This window comes from Colias philodice, chromosome 3 (assembly GCF_061535455.1).
Source record: "Colias philodice isolate Cphi_HAF_F1 chromosome 3, ilColPhil1 Martin Lab GWU primary, whole genome shotgun sequence".
NCBI lineage: Eukaryota > Metazoa > Arthropoda > Insecta > Lepidoptera > Pieridae > Colias > Colias philodice.
Window position 1 is genome coordinate 10,678,287 of NC_143088.1, and position 24,934 is coordinate 10,703,220.

General features: G+C 32.4%; 1 protein-coding gene across 1 annotated transcript in view; it reads left to right on the forward strand.

The window, feature by feature from the left end:
- The window catches only part of 5-HT2B (5-hydroxytryptamine receptor 2B), a 90,627-nt gene extending 67,464 nt beyond the window's left edge, over positions 1–23,163 (forward strand). The window contains exons 3-8 of the mRNA XM_089714813.1: positions 6,590–6,692; positions 8,780–8,909; positions 12,621–12,819; positions 17,585–17,708; positions 21,688–21,792; positions 22,253–23,163. Coding sequence (XP_089570939.1) covers positions 6,590–6,692; positions 8,780–8,909; positions 12,621–12,819; positions 17,585–17,708; positions 21,688–21,792; positions 22,253–23,144 — 1,553 coding nt within the window. The 3' untranslated portion in view covers positions 23,145–23,163. The remainder of the gene's footprint in view (positions 1–6,589; positions 6,693–8,779; positions 8,910–12,620; positions 12,820–17,584; positions 17,709–21,687; positions 21,793–22,252) is intronic.
- The last annotated feature ends 1,771 nt before the right edge of the window (positions 23,164–24,934 follow it).

Genomic DNA, 24,934 nt, shown 5'->3' on the forward strand with positions numbered 1-24,934 from the left:
TTTATTCCTTTTTTTTATTTAGAATCATTCAAAAGTCTTACTTTTTCTGTTATTAAAAATTTCTTACATAGGTAATATATTTACTAGTTACATCATTTTTATTTTAGTCTTGTTACTTTGTCTTCTATATCTGTCGATTAAAAATTATTAATCTATTAATCTTTTGTCAAAATTGACATCAGACAAGGGAGTCTCCACTTTTCTGTCAAATTTTAAACAAGAAATTGGTGTCTCTCACTTCCACACGAACAAAAAAGAGAATACAAATACTACGTAAGCGAACAATTATTTAGATAACACTATTTTGACCAGCGAAAGGTTACCGTATTTAGTTAAAAGATCAAATGTCAAGATAATTTAGATTCTGAAATTCGTTGGCGAGATGTTCTGTTTAAATAGAGCTGTTTGCTTAATGCCTCCGCATGACATTTTCATGCACACTATAGAGAACATTTTAAAGTGTGAGACAGGACATACATTGCAGAATGCACTTTTTCAACTATTAAAACGCATAAAATATTATTTAAAAAACTTTTTTGGCAACTAACCTTTCCAGAAATGGATGAAAAATATCACGAAAGGCCCTAGACGCTCATCGCGGTACAATACATGACTGTTCCAAAAAACCAATGTGAAATCTCATACAGAAAAATTTAAGTTTTATAAAATAAAAATAAAAAATAAAATTTATTTACACAATTTATTTAAAAATAAGGCAAAAGTCGACTGTATTATTTCCGTCCGTCCATCACTGTATTCTTCTTCGATACTTCCCTTTCGAAGTTGGACTGTACTTGTACTGCGACAGCTAAAATGTTTTCAAGTTTGTTAACTCAATTCTTTTGTACATAAAAGGAAATTTAGGAGGAGGAAATTTCATCTAGTTTCTAAGTTAGTAAGGTGGAAACTGTAACTGGAAAAAATATATTTGTGTGAATACTTCGTATAGAGGAATATGATTTCAGAGTATTTTATTTATTTTATATTACATTTGTATTCCATTTGGAAAAAATAGAAAAAATATTAGTTTGATATTCAAAAATTAAATTCTGTAAGTTTTCTTTCCAAAATTAATTCATACAAAACTAGCTTTCTAGGCCGCGGCTTCGCTCGCTTGGAGTAAAACCTAATAAATTATATACTAAAATCTTCCTCTTGAATCACTCTAATAAAAGAAACCCCTTCAAAATCAGTTTTGTAGTTTTCAAAATTTAAACATACATACTACATAGGGACAGAGAAAGCGACTTTGTTTTATATTATTTACTGATATAACCACCAAAGACACTTTTATATTCCTGATAATGAGGAACGGTGAGCAACTGCAGCTAATACTAGATACTAGAATACACTAAAAAGAGAGAAAGGCCGATGAGGTAACTAACATTTCATTAGTCTCACTTCAAAGGAATATACCATTTCAAGTACAAAACGATCACATTTGTTGCTTTCGTTCCTATGATGAAATCTCTTGGATCTAACTGTATCTTTAGTGCTATTATCTGCAAGATAGAATAAATTCTGGGTTTTATTACCAATTGTTTTGGCGGTAGTACCAAATTATTTTATGACTGTCTTTATTCAGTCTTTGAGTAAAGATCTTTCTCGGGACGACTTATACAGCTATGCCTCAATTTAACAGGGCTGAAAAGGATTATTTTACGTGCCAGAAAGTACGCAACTGTGAAATTTCAACGGATTAGAAAACCATGTACCCCTCCCAAAAAAGCATATTGCTATTTGCTAAACTGTCATTCTTTACAAAGATCGTTTTCTCTGAAGTAATATGCATAGCGTCATTATTATACTATTATACTCATATGTCATGAATTCTCTTACAGACCTACGAGAGAGAGTAAGACTTTCTACCGTCTAAAATACCGTAAAAATGTAGTATGGATGAAACAATGATAGAGTGTAATTTGAAGAATAACGTTAAAAATTAATCTGTATATTTGTACAAAAGCGTATTGAAGTCGCAAATCATATATACTCATTGTTTTAGTTAAAATTCATTAACTAAAAAATATGTAACCTCTACGTTGCAAATCTTTCTAGTTTCTTTTTTATAAGATATCTGCTCTATTGAGAACGTGGGCCAATTAGTATTGAAATAAACTTGACTTCTACTTGAAATATGCATAAGAATCACTTTTTAATTCTTACCACCACTCATCTAAAAAAAGTGGTTATAAAAAGTATAATACCTATAGTATTTGAATACTTAATTAATATTCATTTGCATAAAAAAAGTTTAATTTTAGAATGAAGATGCCTGAATAGCCTGGAATATCTAGCTACGCCCCGCGGTTTTATCCGCATTGCTCCACTGGTCATAGCGTGATGATACATAGCTTATAGCTTTCCTCGATAATTGGACTATCTAAGAGCGTATACGCACTATGCGGGTAGCCGCATTGCGGGTAGCCGTCCGGCTGACCGCAAGCACAATTATGTACGTAATATTCATTTCTATGCGCACTGCGATGCGGCTACCGCAGACCGCACAGTGCGCATATAAATGAATATTACGTACATAATTGTGCTTGCGGTCAGCCGGACGGCTACCCGCAATGCGGCTACCCGCATAGTGCGTATACGCTCTTACAGTGAAATAATTATTCAAATCGGACCCGTGGATTCTGAGATTAGCGCGTTCAAGCAAGCAATCAAACAAACGGTTCAGCTGTATATGTATAAATTATAAAGTATAAATTATATATAATTTATACTAATACGTATAAATTATATATCTTTTTAAATACAATATAATGATGGCAAACACAATTTCTAATACAGATTAACGAAATGATCTGTGTTTATTACATAAAGCACTTATTTTAAGTACACAAAATTATAAATAGATATAATTTTATCAAATATTATTTTGAGCTACATCTTGGTTATAAATTATAATCATCCCACACAAATAATACCATAATTAATTCACAATTTTAATTTATTCAAGAGATGTTTACGCGTAGGCGTGTGAAAATATTAAGTTACTCAATAAGAATCTTATTTACAGAAATTATTAAAAGCAATCCCGTATACAATCTTGTGTTTAATAAAATCAACAAATTTAGCAATGGTTTTTTATTATTTACTGCTATTATATTATAACATATTATTTACTACCACAATTCTGATGATTACAACGACACCTCATTAGTCAAAATCCGTCCAGCGGTTGGGCGTGTTTAAAAGAAATAAGTATACAAAACATAACCCTTTTTCTTTAGCAGTCGGATAAAAATTTATATTTTATTTTAACAAAAAGCATATCGTAACCAAACATCAGCAAGTCCGTGGAAGATTAATTAACCAACGTTTTGATGGGTTCGGTTACAAAGTTAATTACGTCTTTGTGTTGTTCGACTTCTTTGTTATACTAATTAATTACAAATTTTTATATTTAATATATTATGAAACGATAATAAGCTGGTGAGCTATTTTTGTTTGCTACTAGTCCTAAGTTGTCCTAGTTTAAGTTTTTATTGTACCTACTACTGTAATGTTGGCAGCACAATAAAGTGTTTAAAATAAATAAAATAAATAAATAAGTACCGACTTAATAATAAAATTCACGAATCAAATGTCTAACTATTACGGTTAATGACATTCATATTACATACATAATATTACGATTTGTCATACTACATATTATGTAATCATGTACTTAAAGTAAAGTTGATTCAACAAAACTTCTTCATATGTCAGTAACATTGTAAAGAGTCCGTAATCATGATAATCCGAAAGCGCAACCTTACTTTTGATGTAACGGTGCGTACAAAGACCATGTTAAGCGAAGTTTATAATTAAGCCGCAACGATAGCTTTTGTCCTCATAAATGCTGACGTCACTTTCCGACGTCGTCCCTTTCAAAGCCGCTACTGTCAGTTACAAAGCATATCTAACATTGCTGTTTCAAGATTAATAACCTTCAATTAGTGTTGCTAACATTATTAAAACACCGAATTTATTATCTGCGCCTTAACAACACATTAGTGTGCTGGCCGTAAAGAATTAAAAATAAAAACGCGCATGGAACGAACGTCGTTCCAATTTTAAAATAGTGAAAAAAAGCGGGCGGGAAATATTGTTCTGTGAAATATAATAATATTATAGCGCGTGTGTGATTCTTGTTGTAATAAACTCGATGTTTTATCAACTAAAATATTAGTGAAGTAATTGGAGGCATTACACGAATAGCGCTGCATATCTAACTTTGGAGTAATGATGGCAATTTATAAAGGTCTGTATTTAGCCACTGCGGCTAGAACGAGTAACGTAAACTTTATACCGTGTTACGTAGTTTTGTAGATATTATATCCACATGTTTCTCTCCGTATATTTTTGCGCTTTCTAAACAATCATAAGTATTGAAAATTAATATAAATTAATTATACAAGAACTCATCTATTCTAAAGATTCAAAAATTAATATTTCTACGGAATCGTCTTATTTAGATTATATGATATCTCTGTATGATAGATATTAAAAAATAATACCAACAATTTATGTAGATACCCAAAAAACTTAACCACAAATATTTTTTTTTTATAAATTCAATTTTTTGTGCTATTTATAGATTATTTCATGCAAGAATAATATACCACAATGTAACAATGTAACATATTTCTATAGACGTTCTATAACCTGTTCCTCCATTCCATCCTTGAGCCCGGAAATTGCGATGAGATGAGCCAATAATGTGCTGTAATATCTTACATGGCATAAACTTTGTGTATTATTTTATATAGTTATGCATTTTTAATTCGTAAAAAATCATTTATGCATTTCAACTTAGCTCCTGCAATAACATTAGTCAGTTTCATTGCTTGCCCATGTTTTGCCTATAATGTTCAAGTACACTGGGCAGTCTATATATGACAGTTTTTGACCTAAATTTCATACATTATTATTAAACTGACTGAAATTGAAAAACAAAACGTAGCAGATCGTTCAGTTGTTTGAGACTACGACTTCAATCAAGTCGGGATGTTGAGACGTACGAGACTATGCAACATGCAAAAATTAAATAGATTTTTTCATTTATCTGCATTTATCCACACGTTTCATGGGAGAGCTTAAAGACATGTGACATATACAGGAGATATCTGCAAGAGCTAGAATCTAGTAAATAATTTGTAATGCATATGTAGCTTGTATTCACACATAGTGCGTAGTATTTACGTAATAACTAGTGGTCCACCCCGGCTTCGCCCGTGGTACCTACATGTTTAAACTATCCTATCTCTCAAGTTGGATCGAACTGCACATGGTGTGCGAATTTTATTATAATCGGTTAAGTGGTTTAGGAGTCCATTGAGGACAAACATTGTGACACAAGATTTATATATAAGATACTAGTGGTCCGCCCCGGCTTCGCCCGTGGTAAATATTTCGCAATAAAAGGTAGCCTATGTCCTTTCTCGGGTATCAAAATATCTCCATAACAAATTTCATGCAAATTGGTTCAGTAGTTTAGGCGTGATTGAGTAACAGACAGACAGACAGAGTTACTTTCACATTTATAATATTAGTATGGATATATGACCACGCGAGGCGTACCTATAAGTTTATAAGTTTTCAAATTTTATGACGTCACTAATTATTTTATAGTTTACATCATCAACTAATATTTAACTAACTAATAGAAATGACATCATACTTTAACAGGAATCGTGTTCGTTATAAAAAGTTTCTCAGAAACTCTAATGGAAATTTTACTTGGTATTATTTTTCTTTCGTTAGTTTTTCTTAACTAATTGAAACTATAAATTGATTAAATATCTTTCACTAGTGTAACGACTTGTTAATATTTTATAATGATACTAGCTGCGCCCGCGGTTTTGCGTGGCTCCGCTCCTGTTGGTCTTAGCGTGATGATATAAAGCTATAAGGCTATAGGGATAAATGGGCTATCTAACACCGAAAGAATGTTTCAAATCGGACCAGTAGTTCCTGAGATTAGCGCATTCAAACAAACTCTACACCTTTATAATATTATGTAGAGATTTCAATATAAAAGCTTTTTGATGTGTTATATGTATTTATGTAGTCGGTATTTTGTTTCATCATAAATAATTAATAGATTTGCAGATGAACAGAAATAACATTAAAAATGTATCACGTTGTTTTTACAATTCGAATGTTGATTATTTCATTTATTCCTGTTCAGTCAGTTTTTGTTAAAGGCTTAATTCATCACAATATGGGTAGGTAGTAGGTACACATAATAGTAATTTACAAATCATGATACAAGTTCTTTTTGTTTCTATGCCTTGAATAAAGAGGGTTCTGGTTTTATAATTTTGTTACTTGATAAAATTTTGCTAAGGTTGCACTATATGCTTATTAATCGAGAGGTATGTACCTACATATTATATATAAACATATTTATTCTAAAAACATAATAAATAAAAAAGTAGGTATGGTTTCATTTGAACTTATAATATCAATATAAATGTGCGAAGTACCGTAACATTAAAAAATGTCGTCTTTTTTCCCAAATTTCGAAAATACATATTATTCTTATTTTGGGCACAAAATATTTCAATACAATTAATCTCATTCCTTGTTTCAGGTTACTTCCCGCTTCCAGCAGTGTACTGCCTGGTGTGGGTATGTCTGGATGTTCTATTGTGCACGGCATCCATCATGCATCTGTGTACTATAAGTGTTGATAGGTAAGTTCTTTTTCAAACCTGTTTATGGGTTTTTATGATAGTGTGTAATAGGCCCTCTTCACATTGGGCGGCGTTGGGTGAGTAGAGGCAATCACGATAGGGTAGAGCCTAATGGTCTTACCTCAAAACAATTTAAATACAGCTTTAAGCCAGGGATCTGTCACTTTAATAGTTGTCTATGTGAAATACGACAAAACCAGATTAAAGAGAACCCGCGCTTAACCGTGTCTAAAGTTTTTTGTGGTAAGACAGTTAAATGTCTAACATCGGCCGTCACTGTAGATGTATTTTCATAATCAACGTAATGGCGGCAAACATCGACGATCATTTGTTGGGCCAACGTTGCCCATTGTGGCGCGGGCTATAATCGTGTTTAACAAACAATAAATGTATGTAGAGCGGACATACATTTTTCTAATAAAATCGTTGATACATACTGATTGATATTTTATCTTTTTATGCATTATACATTATTTGGCACATCGCAAAATAATATTCATAAAATTATTATATTAGTATAGGTAAAATAACAGATTTAACATGAATTCACCATATCACATGACGGCTTCCTATGAATTAATTAGTCTAATCATAATTAATCATCAAACAATTTTATGAAAACTTCCTGGAAGTTCTAAAGTAGGTATCTCAAATTATAAACAAAAAGCATAAATTTTAAACATTTCCCAGTTAATATAGAACTTCTATGTGCCAATTAGAGTAAGAGGAAATATTGTCTGCGACCCGCTGATTAAACTTTCTATGGATTCGAGGAAGCGGAATTTCCCTTGAGAATAGCTTACCTGACTGTGAGACTAAGTCCTAAAAAATCTCTCTATATAGCTTTTAAGTGTAGAATGTAGATACAGCCTTAATAGTGTTATGTAAATTGTTGAAGCATCCCAAAATATTAAGTATGCAAAGATGGTTGAAAATATCTAACAAAATACAAATATAAAAAAGAGCGTGTGTCCAAGCACAAGCGTCAGAAGTGAAACTTATTTCTCAAGATTCAAAGATACCAAAATCGTCGTCTTATTCCATGACATGACGTAGTGGTATTGCCATGACGCGACATTGAAATTTTAATTTCAACGCGCCTAAAGTAGTCACTTCAAAACATAACACAAAAATAAAGAGTCATAGAATGAAAGGGAAAAACATAATCAAATAAATGCAAAGCATACTTTGCTTTAAACAGTTTCAAAAAGGGTCTTATCAGTCTCATAAACGACTTTATGAACACAATGTTCTGAATAAATGATGAAATGTACATTTTTATGCAATATTATGCTTCTTATAAGTACTTCATTAAAATCTTAATTATGGAAATAAGGCGTCATAATTATTGAATTTGATTTATTCGTATTTTTACATGTTAAATAAACTTTAAATACTCTGTAAAGCTTTATTTTATACTAGGTTTCCGCCCGCGGCTTCGCCCGCGCAGTCAAAAAAAAACCCGCATAGTTCCCATTCCCGTGGGATTTCCAAGATTGCGTCATTTTCCCGGGATAAAAAGTAGCCTATGTCCTTTCTCGGGTATCAAAATATCTCCATACCAAATTTCATGAAAAATGGTTCAGTAGTTTAGGCGTGATTGAGTAACAGACAGACAGACAGAGTTACTTTCGCATTTATAATATTAGTATGGATTTTTGTCTTATAGTGACAAATATTTAATAGGATATCTTCCAAACTTGAAGTTTTATGTTTACTTGTTGCAGGGATTGTTGTATTCTTTCTACAAACTTTTGTGCCCTAAAAACAAAGCATTTTCTGTAGGTCGACGCGCGTATTTAGTATACTAGCTGACCAATGGCACTGTGTGCTCTGAAAAGTAATATTTTTATTCCAGTTTTAATAACCTATAGATATTCATTGATAATGAAAGAAAGAAAGATATTATATATAAAAACATTTAATTCACAATATTCAAATGGACTATAAACCATATTTTTTTTCAGTTAGAACTAGTAGTTCCTGAGCTTGTTCAAACAAATTCATCCGCTTTAATATAGTTTTAAAATACTTTTTAACAATAGACGGGATTTTATTGTTTCGTTTTAAAATTAATTTATTTTCAGGTATCTCTCCTTACGCTATCCAATGCGCTTTGGCAGGAATAAAACAAGGAAGAGAGTGACGATCAAAATCATGTTTGTCTGGATATTATCCACTGCTATGAGCTTACCATTAAGTCTCATGTATTCTAAGGTAACTTTTTAACTTGTTTTTAGTAAAATATAGTTATTAATTTTGTTGGAAAGTTTTGTAGTAGTTCATATTTTCTTTAGATAAGATACCTTTAGGTGCGTCTACGCTAGACGAACCGAGCACGAGCGAAGCATATGCGGAGCCGTTCTCGGCTTCGTCGTTCGCGGCGTCAAGTGTGGACGTACAACGAACCTACAACGATCACTGTTCTCGAACGTAGTTTTCCCTTTGTGTTCGTCAAAAACCATCAACAGGCGGAACGCAACATAGCACGAACGAAATGCTCGCAGCGCGCTCATTCGAGGCATGTAAGTTGGTCCACACTAGACGAATTGTGTTCGGCTCGTACTCCGCTCATGCTCAGCTCTCCTAGCGTAGACGCAGCTTTATACAGACAAACTAAAAATATCTCGGACTTAATTGATCCTTATCATAATATTATACACATTTCACGCATAAGTTGTTCAGCAAAGTTTAATATTCTTACATACTGTGGGCACTTAGTTAAATTACTTATTTTTAACTCTTTTGGAAATTTAAATAAATGAATCGAATGTTATAAATAGAATGTGTCGTGCTCAACATTTAATCCATATAAGAAATTGAGAAAAGTTCATTCGTTTTACAAGTTACTAAAATACGCGACTCGTAAAAGAAAATACAATTTTCACGGTTACACACCTGCGTTCGATATTACTGTATACTGAAGTTCCTGACCTTTGAACCTCTTCATAAATATTGATCTAAAAATGTTATTTCTATGAGTTTTGGCTCCTTTGAAGCTAAGTATGCGGTCAAACCTGGGTCTTTGTATTCAATACATACCTTAGAAGCCTCGTTTGTTATTCAAGACCGCAAGTTCTCCTCATTCAAATAACTTCAGAGCTATTTTTAATGTTATATTAAAATGTTACTTCCTCGCTTCGGTGTATTTTTATTTTCCTGGAGTTATTTTTAACCCAACAGGTGCTTATTATATTAAGTTCAGTGGTATTTGAATGTCAATATTTTGGTAGTCAAGTTATTTTTGCTCTTTATAAATTTACTTTACATATTTTTTACAAAAAACTTTATGAATGAGTTATAATGTGAACAAAAATATAAAGTTGTTTTATTTCAATACAATATATATATATATATATATATATATATATATATATATATATATATATATATCTTCATATGCGAAATAAAATAATATAAAAGTCGATTTGATAGATTTTCATTGAACTCATTGCAAAAAAAAAGAATATTATTTATAAAAATATGCGAGAAGTACCACGTACCACTGTTGTTTTTAATAATAAATGTCAATGTGTTTATTGTGATTCCAAATAAGTTTATATTTTAAGTAATTCGTCGTATAAATTGAAATTTTTAACTTTTATAAAGGGTCAATAGCTCTTACCTGTCTGTATTTTTAAGACTAATCTATCTTAAATATTTTACACAGCTCCGTCTTCTTAGAACTTGTTTTTATGAAAGAAAATAAATACTAAGAAATTTTCAAAATAGTATTCACTGAAAACGGCTTGGCTTTAAATAGTAAGTTCATTAGAAACTAAGTGAAATAAATAAGCCCTCTCTAATAGATAAAATGAAACAGTGAAGTAGGTACCTAATTGGAACTATTATTAGCATAAAGTGATTATTTATGAGTTGTTGTTTATTAAATATTTAATAATACTGGGGACAGTCTATTTAAAACTTTCTCCTGTAGAAATTTGTTTCATAAATCTATGGCTGAAGTCACATATTTCAGCATAATATCATTTAGCTTTATAAGATACTATATACGCTGATACGCTTTCCGCCCGCGGCTTCGCCCGCGTTTTCAGAGAAAAACCCGTTCCCGTAGGATTTCCGGGATAAAACCTATCCTATGTCCTTTCTCGGGTATCAAAATATATCTATACCAAATTTCATGCAAATTGGTTCAGTAGTTCAGGCGTGATTGAGTAACAGACAGACAGACAGAGTTACTTTCGCATTTATAATATTAGTAGTATGGATTGTATTCATAAAGTTTAATTAAATTTGTAAGCATTAAATTAGAGCACTACCCATAATTATGTTTAACCGGTTGGCTTGGTTGGTAGTGGCCCTGATTTCCAAGCCAGAGGTCGTGGGTTCGATTCCCACCCGGGGCAAATATTTGTGTGATGAACATAGATGTTTGCTCTGTCTGGGTGTTGATTATCTATATAAGTATTTACTTAAAATTATATATGTATGTTTATCAGCCATCTGGTTTCCATAACACAAGCGAAAGCTTAGTATGGGATCAGATCGTGCCGTGTTTGAAAATTGTCCTGAAAATATTTATTATTGTTAATAATGTTTGATCTTGTAAAATATAGTGACAAAGTTATATGTATTGAATAATATGAACTTCCTAACAAATTTGTTAACGTTATATTATAATATAAATAAAAGTGGATTAATTGTATCATAGTTATAATAGTTATCCAATGGAACTCGAATTGCTTTTTGTAAACTGTATCTATTGTTGTAGGAAACAATCCTATTAAAAATATTTGCTTTGTACTTTTTATTCATATTGAAATACAATCCAATTACAATTTGTAAATGCAAATAAGTTATTCATTCAACACTATATTCGAGAAATAATATGATTCGGAATTCGGATTGTAATTTCTTTACGTATAAAAATAATATATTAGATCTAAAGAATTATTGAGATATCCATGTATTTTCGTTCGTATGGGTATTTTATTGACGCCGATATAGGAATCAATACAATTTTATTAAAATAGCTTGACTAGTTAAGGATATAATATGACATTTACGAGCCTGTCCGATTAGGGCCCTTCTGGCCTCCTCCACTCAAGCGACAGCTCAAGCCGAGGTTCGTGGTCCCCGTCAAGGGGGGACGCCCTTGTGCATGTCGCTACCAGGGTGAACCTTCAGTTCACCCCCGCGTCCGCGTTAAAATGTAGAAGCCCTTCTGGCTAACATTGAGAGACACCACACAAAAAAAAAAAAAGACATTTACGAAAGTTGATCTTTATTGATATTTGCTTAGATTAACTTCTCTATGAAGTAATGTTTAAGCGATCATTATAACTATTTTCTACTAGAAAGTGTAGTAATACATTTATAAGTTTATAATTATCATAATATAACAATCTGTGATAAGCCTAATCTGAATTAACACTAGCGAATTATCCAATAAATGATAATAGGGTTTAGGTTTAATTGCGAATCCCATATGATGGAATATATAATCGAATTACAGATTAATTCACACATCCATAAGTTATCTAATTAGATAACGGTCTGAACAAACACTGACTATTATTAGTAATTAATAATACGTTCATGATATCTAGATTCTAGATACTTGTTGAGAATGTATATTCAATCGATTTAGTATTAAAAACTACCCACATTCAAGCTTTTTTTATATAACTTCGTTTGAGTAGGTATAAAGTTCAGGAACTATATTTGTAGTTAAATATATATTTAAAAATAGTAATAAGCAACCTTTATCTATTGCTTTTTATTTGTAATAAATAACTACGTTTGTAGTTACTTATGTATTATTTTAAATCAAACGCGTGAAATGTGTATAATATAATAATTTCATATCATAATCAAAAAATAATGTAAATACCAATAAAACAAGATACAAGCTCATACCTCATATTAGAATATGTAACCGTTTCTAATTTTCGCACCTTGTTCCAGAATGAAGAATCTGTACTAATCGGCGGTTCTTGTCAGATCCCCGATCCGCTTTACAAAGCGATCGGTTCTGTTATCTCCTTCTACATACCACTCGGTGTGATGTTATTGACGTATGCTCTAACAGTACAACTGCTAGCCCGACAGAGGAAGGGCCTGGGACAAGGCTGGGCGGCGGGTTGGCTTGGTGCGATGCCCATCGGTATTTATGGCATGCTTTATATGTTGCTTGTAGTGGTAAAAGATAGTCTTGTAGGGAGAGTGGTAAAAGACTGTGTCTTGTAGAGGCGATTGGTAAAAGATAGTGGTGGTATAGAGGATATTTGTAATGTAGATGGGTAAACTATAAAGTGATAGTGTCTCGTAGAGGGGTAAAAGATAAAGTGGTTGTGTCTTGTAAAAGGGAATTGGTAAAAGGTAGTGGTGACCTGTAGAAGGGATTGGTAAATAATAATGGTGGTGTCTTATAAAAGGGAATTGGTAAAAGATATGGGTGGTGTCTCGTAGGGGGAATTGACGAAAGTAAGATAATATAGAATTAGTTGTGTTTTGTGATGAGGAACAGTGTGAAATTTATAAATGTTAATCGAAACAGAAGTGTCTATAAGTAGCAATGTATTAAGATCGCTTAACAAAGCTAGTAGTAATATGATTTATTTAGATTTGGAAATTGTGCCTAAATACACTAATAATTTATCCCTTGCAATTTCAACAAGCGATCTTAATTCACGGGATAACCTGAGTCATGAATAATGTTATATTAGATCACATAAGCAAAATTCGTAAATAAGCAAATACTGATACTGAAAGTGACAAACATATACTTTACACACAGCATTACATTTACCAATGTTTTGGAAAATAGCTACTATAGGAACTGAATATTATTGGGTTAGGTATGTAGAAAATATTACTTTCAAATGTACAAATAATTGTGATACAGTTTCTCAGTAGATATTTACAATAGATAGCATTTTTATAATGTATTCACAAAATCGACAGCGACATTCAATTTTCAGCCGAATTCAATTGAATTCTTTCAAATAACCAAATTGGGCACAGAATTTTCGTTTGTGAAATTTACTTGTGAATAAAGTCCAGATAACCTAATGATACTTCCATTGTTTGATTTATACACATTCTTTACAAATGGCACATAATATACCTAATCCACAAAAAGCATTTTCAAATAAACTTGAATAAAAAGAAATGAACTTAAAAAGATCTTGTTATTTATTTATATTTTGATAACACACAAATTTTCAATTTATCAAATAAAATACAAGAATACCAATCGTATAAGATTAAATATTTACGAATAAACATTTCAAAGTAAATCCTGCTTGCTTAACTCGTAAAGAAGGTTTCAAATAAATATATGTATATTATATTTGAAGATTATAATAATTAATTGAACGAAGAGATTACGCCGTTTTTCATTAAAGAATATAAATGAAGCATTAATACGTTTCCCATACTGTCAGAAATATGAAAACCCTTTTTATGAAATATTTAATCAAAATTGTTTGATGTTGCGTTTGTGCGTGCAAAACATTTTATGTAAAGATTTTTCGAGCAAATGAAAAGCTGGATAAGAACGTTTTAAGTAGATATGATTGAAAAAAAAGGTTTAATTTTGTGAAATCAGCAAATTGGACTTTGTAAAATTAATAAAGTTAGTTGGTATAGTATAGTTAGTAAGTGTCTATCTTCTTTCACCAATCGATTACATTTCAAATTTTTGAGGAGGCTCCCTAAATTTTATGTGAATTTGCATTAATATACTGAAACAGTCACACATACAATCAAAATGGAACTTTAGTATATGATTTATTGTGTCTTTTTCTTTCCATGAACAAGACAGTTACGTAATTGTAAAATTTTCGCTCGATTCATTTTTTATTCAAAAATTATGCCTTTTTTAAGGATTATTACGTTTTTTTTTTAAGATTTACTTGGACTAGCACCGTAGCGGTCTAACCGGTCTCTCAGTGCCAGAAATTATGTTAGGGAGCCTCTTCTTAGGCGGTTGCATTGGTAAAGATAGTATAGGTATTATTGTGTTCCTACCTTTTACAAAACTTTAACATTTATAATATTTAACTGCATAATCTCAATTTATTTATTTATTTATTTATTTATTTATTAGGTTTACCAGTAATTGTTACACAAAATAAACAAGTATATAATATATGAAATTAATCTTAAAACTAAGTGTACAATTTAAGGTAGGTAAACACCACATGCATACATTTAAATTTTAAAAGGTTTTATACAGGAAACAAAAAATTAATCTAAAAACTTAAACTAAGTGATGGACAAGGTACTTAAATTTATTTAACCTAAGCGAGAACATATCTAGATCTTTAGCAAATTCATTGTAAATTCTACAGAGTCTAGGAATCGGAGAACTGGAACCAAGGACAGTCCTACGTAATGGGGCAGATAGAAGGTTAACGGGATTTCGTGGATATTTAAAAGGAACTTTAATTTTAAATTTAGATAGCAACGCCGAACAGTTAATATGACCATTTAAAATTTTAAATAAGTACATTAAGTCTAATGCGTTTCTTCTTTTATCTAAGTTTTTAATTTTGAAATGAGTTAGACGGTTATTATAGCTTCTCAATTCCTTGGATTTTCCTACCGAAAATGCAAGATGTTTTAGAAAACGCTTTTGAATTCGCTCTATTCTGAGACTGTGCACTGCATAATGAGGTCTCCACACAACAACACAGTACTCCAGTATACTGCGCACCAGCGTATTGAATAATATTATCTTGGTTTCAGCTTTTTGGAACGATTTGGTATTTCTAATAATAAAACCCAAAGATTTTGAAGCCTTTTTAATTATGGCATCAATATGAGGAACAAACGTCAATTTTTTGTCCATAATAACCCCTAAGTCTCTGATAGATTTCTCAACTTGCAAGTGAGAGCCATTCATCGTGTAATAGTGGATGATAGGATTTGTCTTACGTGTGAATGTAATGTGCGAACATTTTTTGATATTCAGCTCCATACCATTGCTTTTGCACCACGCGTATAAATTATCGATATCATGTTGCAGCAACAGAGCATCATCCGTGCTATTTATAGTCATTGTCAACTTAAGGTCATCGGCAAACATGTAAGGGGTCGAGTTAAGGAAAACATTTGGCAGATCATTTATGAAAATGTTGAACAGGACGGGCCCTAGGTGCGAACCTTGCGGCACACCTGAAGTTATATCATATATATCAGATTTATAGCCATCAACAACAACATAGAAATACCTGTTAACCAAATAGGAGTTGAGCCATTTAAGAAAATGGCCTGTGAACCCATATGAAGATAGTTTGTGAATTAGTACACTATGTGAGACTTTGTCAAAGGCTTTGCAAAAGTCCGTATATATGACATCAACTTGCCCATTAGCATCCACAGATTCAATAGTATTTTCTATGAATAGAACTAGGTTAGTACAAGTAGACCTCGCAGTAGTGAAACCGTGTTGGTAATCGGATATATATTTTTTTATGTAACTTTGAACATTTGGGCATACTATACTTTCAAAAACTTTAGCCAAAGTTGAGAGAATTGAAATGGGCCTATAATTACAAACATTATCTTTTGAGTTAGATTTATGGATGGGAACAACCTTTGTTAGCTTCCACTTATCTGGGAATATTCCAGTGCTAAGTGAAAGATTAAATATTCTATAAAGAGGAATAGCTAATTGGTCCGCACATTTCATAAGAAAAATAGGGGGTATGTTATCAGCTCCTGACCCTTTTGAAATATCAAGTTTTTTAAGCTTGGTGATAATAGTATCTTTGTCAATATATAAAGAAGGAAAACATTCAGAATTATTAATCATTACATTTAAATTGGTGGATGGCATATTTCCGTCAGGAATGTTACTGTTTGGGCAGTACACAGAGTGGAAATAAGAGCCAAACAGATTGCAAATATCCTCTCCAGTAGATGCTGAAGTCACTCCATTTGACATACATTTTGGATAGGTACTAGATCCGTTTCGCTTAGATTTTATATACGACCAAAAATACTTTGGTTGTTCCGTTATTTTATGTTCTATTCGACTTATATACAATTTATAGCATTGCTTGGACAATTGCTCACAGCGCTTGCTGCATAAACGAAGGGCTATTTTATCCATGGGGTTTCCATAAAGGTTAAATTTTTTAATGTACTTGTTTTTCTCCCTAATACATCTCTCTAGTTTTTTATTAAACCATGGAGGCTTATTGCGTTTGTTTAATATTGTAGGTACGAACTTTTTAATTAAACCATCCATATGCTCGTATAGAATATCGACCATCAGGTTAGGATCCTTTAGGTCCTTAAAAAGTTCCTGCCAGTTTATCAAATCTAGCTCCGAGTTAATATTCGAATAATCTGCTTTATTAAAATTAAATCTGACAGAATTGTTCGGTTCTAAGTTGCTATCCAAACTTAAATTCAATGTAATATCAAGTGGGGGATGATAAGGATCAATTTTACACAAACAATCTGTAGCTTCTGTTACAAGACAACCAAGTACATCCACAAAAATTAAGTCCAACAATTTGTTATTAAAATTACGGACATAATTACTCTGTTTTAAATTATTTAAATGTGTAAAATCTATAAAATCTTGATATAATTTAGGATACGCGTTGGAACGAGAAACATTTAAGTGAGACCAGTCTAAACAGCTCATATTGAAATCCCCAATGAGTATTATATGCTCGTCTTTTAATTTTTCAGTAACAGAATTAAAATTATCCATAAAATGATCTAGAACTGGTTTTTGTACAGGTGGCGGTAAATATACCACTATACAGTACAATTACCAACAATTACCATACAATTACCAACTATACAGCATAAATTATACGAATACACTTCTTTTCTTATATTTAATCTAATATCTACTTACATATAAACATAAACGTATTTAAATTAAAACACAATACACCTTTTAGAGCGTCGTTGTACATGGAAGAGGTTTCTCAGCCCGCGCGGAGGGACGCCCCAACACTCCGCCGCGTCCACAGATACCGAACTACCTCCCATTGACACGAGGGATCTGTGGTTACAGGATTCCAGGTAATTCTAAAATATACAGCTTTAATAACTGCACTTTAATAATTATAATATGCAGATTTTATTGTCTTTGTATTACTGTATAGTACAGCTTTAATCGTTTTGTATTTAATATATATGCAACTGTATATGTGCTTTGTTGTTTTATTTTAATTGTTTAAACGCTTCCAAATGTTTGTATTTGATGGTCAATGTTGGCTTCATTATTAACACGCTTTTTAAGCTTCACCTGCATGTTTGAATGTAATCCCCACTTTAAACTGACAAGTTCAATTTAATTTTTATACAATTAGGGCTGATTTTTCAATCCTTGGTTAAAACTTATGTCGAATAATATATAAAACTACCATTTTAAAAACGTATTCTAATTGCCCGTATTTGACAGTTTACGTGACATTTTAATATTATCGTGTAATACTTTATTGGACGGATAAGTTTTATCCAAGCATTGAAACATGCCCTTAATTCATTATCAAGGACCGGAAACAATACTATAATTTCGTGAAAGCGTGTTAATAAGTTTGTTTGAAAATATATTTATTATTATAACATACTACTTTTACTTCCTTACTTTATTCTGGAATATGAATCACTAGCTTTCTGCCCGCGGCTTCGCCCGCGTTTTCAAAGAAAAACCCGCATAGTTCCCGTTCCCGTGATATTTTCGGGATAAAACCTATCCTATGTGTTAATTCAAGTTACCCTCTTTATGTGTGCTAAATTTCATTGTAATCGGTTCAGTAGTATTTGCGTGAAAGTTTGTATCCTCACAAACTTTCGCATTTATAAAATAAGTGGGATGTTAATGCAATATTTTAAATACTTTTCATATATAAAAGCCGTTCTACATCGAACAAACATTTAAATAAACACGAAAGTTTAACAAACCGCCATTTTCATTTTTTGTTATTTCACCACAAGCTTTTATAACGCTAACAAGCAGAATCGGATCCCACAAACTAAAATATGAAAACTTATGAAATATTATATTGCTTTTATTTAGACTGCTTTCATATTTTATTGGAGAAAAATGTGAGATTGTTCTTGCTCAAACATAATATGTGTTTTTCGTAGATAGTCAACTTTTTTACATAAGAACGAACGGCTAGTATTCATGAATTAAAAACCATTATAATGGATTTTGATTAAAACATACAGTTTTAACATTGTATAATTCATATTAATATTCAGTTGTTTTTGAGCATTCATTGGATTATCATGAATGTTTTTTCATAGTTTCTCAGGATTTTGTATTTTGAAACTTTTATTTCCTATTTCAAAATTAAAATCCATTTTAAGGCAGACAAAATTAATTTTGTAACAAATAAAATAATCCAAACTAACCCTTCTTATTATTCAACCACTATCTAGATCCTAGTCTATACAATATAACAACCAAGCTCGTAAAAACTAAAGTCCATAAGAATAATAAAACTTTAATACAAAGCAATCAAGTTGTTTTAAAAGTCTAGCTTATAACCAAAACACAGAAGTCTATAAAAATGCAAATAGAAAGAAATAAAATCACATAAAAGCGTTTTGTAAAAGTATTTACCCTTTTAATTATTACTCAGTATTCGAATGCGGTTTTAATTGGTGTGTAGGCATTCGCACGCTACTGTTGCATTAATGTTCCCTGAATTTTATCAACAACTAGCTGTGCCCTGCGGCTTTACCCGCATTATCCACTCCTATAGGAACTTAGCGTGATAATATTATATAGCCTTAATAGCCTTCTTCGATTAATGGGCTTTCTAACACCGAAGAATTTTTCAAATCGGACCAGTAGTTCCTGAGATTAGCGCATTCAAACAAATAAACAAACTCTTCAGCTTTATAATATTAGTACGAGTAGTAGTTAGATTTTCAAACGAATTTATTTATAACTTGATATATAGAGTACCTTTGCGTAGTTAGTATGTGTCTCTAAAAGGCTTTCACAGAGTACTTTTAATATAAACTAGCGGTCTGCCCCGGCTTCGCCCGTAGTACCTACATGTTTAAACTATCCTATCTCTCAAGTTGGATCGAACTGCACATGGTGTGCGAATTTTATTATAATCGGTTAAGTGGTTTAGGAGTCCATTGAGGACAAACATTGTGACACGAGATTTATATATATTAAGATTTACAGCCTACATTCCGTGACCGTCATGTTTGGCTTTCATGTAAAAACTTTAACGCAAAGCAAAAACAATGTTTACAGATATAATTTTAAAATAGGACTGTGTGTATCCGATTTTATTTAATTTTGCTTTTGTCTTTGTAATGTTTGTCAGTTCAATGTTGATAGAATTATAGAAGATCACAATTGCAAAAAAAAACTCTACCTACTCTATTTTTGGTATAATCTCGTGTAAAGTCAGTTATTATTTCAATCTAAGTAATTATATGTAGAAATAGTTAATTTAAGATAATATTAAATAATGTAATTAAAATTATAACATTTTAATCATAAAACAAACTGCTTAAATATAAAAATGTGTGCGCACTAGTGTACTAGTGTACACACGTAAGAAGTGAAACTTCTTTAAGTATGACCTTATTTTTCAAAAAATAATTTTCTATTTGCAACTTTACAGAAATACTTCGAATTACGCGTGGTAGGGATAAGAAAAAGATGGCGCGTAACGGAAAAATGTCACGCGTAACGAAAAAATGTTACACTAAATTTTTTTCCAACACCGATAAAGAAGTTTCACTTCAATAATACTATAACTTAATGATAAACATTTACACTCTCATACAAACATTTACTCTAGGTAGTATAAAATCAAATAAAATTACAAGTCACTAGATACGTAACTAAAAACATCTTACCAACATAAAGTAAACATATCAAACCACGGAAGCACTTCGATTTTAATACGCTAAAATGCCTATAATGCAATAAACCTCTTACTTTGTTTATCAATGTAGACACAAATTTAATATTACCTGAACCCAACCTTACAATTAAGCCTTCAATTAGCGGCAGCAAATAGCTTGGCTTTAGACTAGACCGCTTCAGAATGTTTTCATTATCTATGTTGGTATTGCATGCTAATTATAATGTTGTCTTTAAAAAATTGTAATAGTGTACACAGTACTCAAAGCTTTATTTGTATCATTTATTTACCACGAAACCTTTCTTAGGCCTGTTCAATTTTTCCCTCGTTGTGTTATGTGTACCTTCACCTTAATTCTTAAGAAAATACCAAGCTAATTTGTTATTGTAAATAACAAGCACTGGAATTGGCTAATAATAATTTCGTTCTAGGAATAAGTAAGCATTTGATAAACAAACTATTTTACGTAATGCCTTTTCTACCGTTTCTTCGTCTTCAAAATTATATTGATTTTTTAAATAAATTTTATATAAAACTACGGTTATATTTTTGATTGCTTTATTAAATGTTTCCTTATTGTATTTTTTTTGCTTCAGTATTTATTAAGTTACTAAAAAAAAGTTAATTTCCAATCCATTTAAATACGGTAATTTATTGATCGTTCCATTTAAGCTACCCATAAATGTATTCAAAATAATATCATTCCGATAAGAAGTCACACAACAATTACCTAAAATAACTACCTGAACCTAATCGATCATAGACATTACCATTATAACACCCTTAGGGCCGGTTTCACTCCCTGATATATTCTGCCTATCTATCAGTTTAAATGACAAATCATGTATAGTATTTTATTATGTTTGAAGCGAGTATTATACATTTAAACAAATTACACTTTTTAAAGGCTCTTAAAAACGATTTATTCATTATATTACGTCCAATCTCCCCGTGATCGCGCTCGCTGTAAAACGTTCGAAACACACATTTTATTATTCATAAATTACCTTTAAAATCCGAAGTAAAAAATGTTGAAAGTTCACGTTTAAAAGTATCCAAATACATATTATCAGGGACTTCGAAACCGGCCCTATCCACTTTGCTTAGTGTTGCCCACGTCAATGTTACATGTGTCCCAATGTTGTGTTGCACAGTGAGCCCGCTCCATCAGCAATGAGCGCACTGCATCATTTCGGGGCAGAGATGTTGCGCCTGTCTCGAGGCTTGGAAGCTTCCGCTGCAGCTAAGGCAACCAAAGGGTATATAATACATGCACTTATTTGTACGGCTCTTCGATCTCGCACAATTTGGAACATTACTTCAAATTGAGCATGATCGAAATTATGTGGTATATTAAAAAACACGTGTCAGAAGTGAAACTTCTTTGGCAATGTTGAAAATCCTAAAATTGTCGCCGCGGTATTGCCATGATGCGACCTTGAAATTTCACTCTCAACGCGCCTAAAGAAGTTTCACTTAAACAAGACATTTAAAAAATGGAATTCAGCATGCACTTTTCACCATCGATGTTTAACGTTGCACACAAAATTATCAGCTTTCAATCGCGAAATGATTACACGTCCGAAATTTATGAACATTTCCATGTTTCATGCAGTCAATTCCTTATCAATGTAATTTATTTTCCTGGTAGAACTACAATTGTTTTCACTGCAGTATTATTTTATTTTATGTTGACTTCAACAGTTCATTTCTCCACAGGACAAACATATCGGATAAGGGTGGGATGCTTACACCTGGATCCTTGAGTGTATCATCAAGTTCACCATCATCTATGTTACAAGACAAAAGAAGGCCGTCTTCAGCTTGCGATCCAAACACTCCATTACATAGAGCAAGAAGCGCTTCAGACGATGAAGGAAATGATGGCCTCCTAGCTCCAGTTACTTTAACTGCAAAATCGCGAAGTTCAGAAGACGGATTGCTATTACCTCCTCCTTGCACATGCCCTTACTTCGGTTCAGAATCAACACCACCAAGACGAACTACAGAAGTGATAATTGTACCCGGTGGAGATATAAATGGGTGTAATGGATACCCCCGAAATGGAAACTTGAAGCCCGAAGAAGCTTCTGCAAATTTCTTCAGACGACCCAGTAGAGGAGCATCATCTATGGTGACTTGGGAAGAAGCAAGAAGATTCAGACGAGGATCTAGCTTTGGTGCAGCAAGAACAACTCTGTCGACGCCAGTTAGAACAATTCGGAGAACCAACAACTCACGTCCTTCAAACAACGCCACCCCACAAAGGCAGACTCCAAGAACGCATCATTCGAGAAACTCCAGCGTAATATCACGTAATTCCTCTCGCCACGGGAGAATATTGCGGCTCGAACAAAAAGCGACTAAAGTTCTCGGAGTTGTGTTTTTTACATTTGTCGTACTCTGGGCTCCGTTTTTCATTTTGAACATGGTGCCGGCCGTTTGTCCGGAATGCGAGAAGCGTATACCAATATGGGTGTTCGATTTCGTGCTCTGGTTGGGTTACGCTTCTTCTATGGTTAATCCAATATTTTACACGATATTTAATAAAGTATTTAGGCAGGCGTTCAAGAAAGTGCTGCTTTGTCAGTATTTCAAGAAGAGAAGATAGCCAGCACCCTGGGAGCGTATCCACCCGTCCTCTGACCCAGGACTCGGAGCGCTCTCAGTTAGAATGCGATCTCAATTTGTATGAACAGAGCTTTAAATAATACGCTTCTAATATAGTCAACTAGCGACCCGCCCCGGCTTCGCACGGGTGCAATGCTGATACTAAATACACTACAGAAAAATTGTGAACGTTGTATAGGTATAAAAATATAGCGGCCCGCTCCGGCATCGCAATTCGCACGGGTATAAAATACATAGCCGGGCGGCCGCAAACGCTACGTCCCGCAATTTTTAAATCTGTAATATCTTCGAAAATATTCACTTAAATCATGCGGTGTAAAGGGCCATATAGATCTATATTAAATGAACAATGTATCCATGGTATTTAATTGCTTAAGGATTAATGCTGTATTGGTTAAAATCGCTTCGAAAATTAGCCATTATTTGTCGTAAAAAGTAAATGACAAAAAAAAGTTATTGTGGGTTATCCATAAGAGATAGACATATACCATCGCGGACTTTTCTGTAGACCTTTTCAATGTGTATAATACTTAGTACATTATTTTGATAAAACTCGTAGGGTTCAGCCTGCGTTTGCAATGTAAGCGGAATAAATGTAATTTTTTACGACATCACATTAGAAACCTCAAAAATAACAGTACTTCTCCACTACTTAATGGATATTATTATACATATAAACCTTCCTCTTGAATCACTCTATCTATTAAAAAAAACCGCATCAAAATCCGTTGCGTAGTTTCAAAGATTTAAGCGTACAAAGGGACATAGGGACATAGGGACATAGGGACAGGGAAAGCGACTTTGTTTTATACTATGTAGTGATGTTAGCATAGTGAATTCACTCGGTGGATTTTAATGTTCGCACAAAGTCACATTCCATTGGCCCTAGAGTTTATAAATAAATGCTTGAAAAGTATAGAGTTTATTTATCATAGTGAAGGTTCAATTCGACATTATATGCCATAACAAGAACGTGATTGATCAGTGATGTATCAAACTACGCAAGCAGATATCATCAATCATAAATCATAGATGGTAAATTAGATAAGTGCAAGAGCACATATTATCGTTGTTTGCTAAAGTTTTTCGTTGAAGGTATCACCAAGTACTTAGAACAGAAGACTTTTTGTTACATTTCTTTCCACTTACTATTTTATTTGAGTCAAATACTATTCTATAAATAGAAATAGGGTCTAAGTAATACTTTACTTAACGAGGGCAATACGAAATTCCTCAATATCAAAGGTATGTATTTTTATATAACTTGTTATTATAGTAATTGAACCGTACTATCGCAAAATAGCCTCTTTATTCTGACGTAGAAGCTTTTGACTTTTATGTATTAAATGCCTTAAAATCACCATACACTACATATTATATTTCTCAAAGTATCATATTTTCAAAATATCATTTTTTGTTACACAGCTTTTGATTTTAAAGGTGCGTGTACGAAAAACAAATGAAAATTAAATATTAAAGTATGGCCTAATCACGTAACAACTAATACAGAGTTATGTACATTTAGAAGTGGCTATAAGACAAACAATAGCGTTCATTGTGCCCTAGATATGAACATACAATATAGACATGACCTTCTGCTGACTGGAATGCTTAGCGTAAATTAGATTTATTTGAAGCCTAGAAACAATGACGTTATGAGTAAAATGTGTAGATAGGTTTGTCTCTGAGAGAGGCACGTCGAAATGTGGCTAATTAGCTACATTTTATTCAGCTGTCTCTTTTTCGCTCACGATAGTTGAATCATCTTAC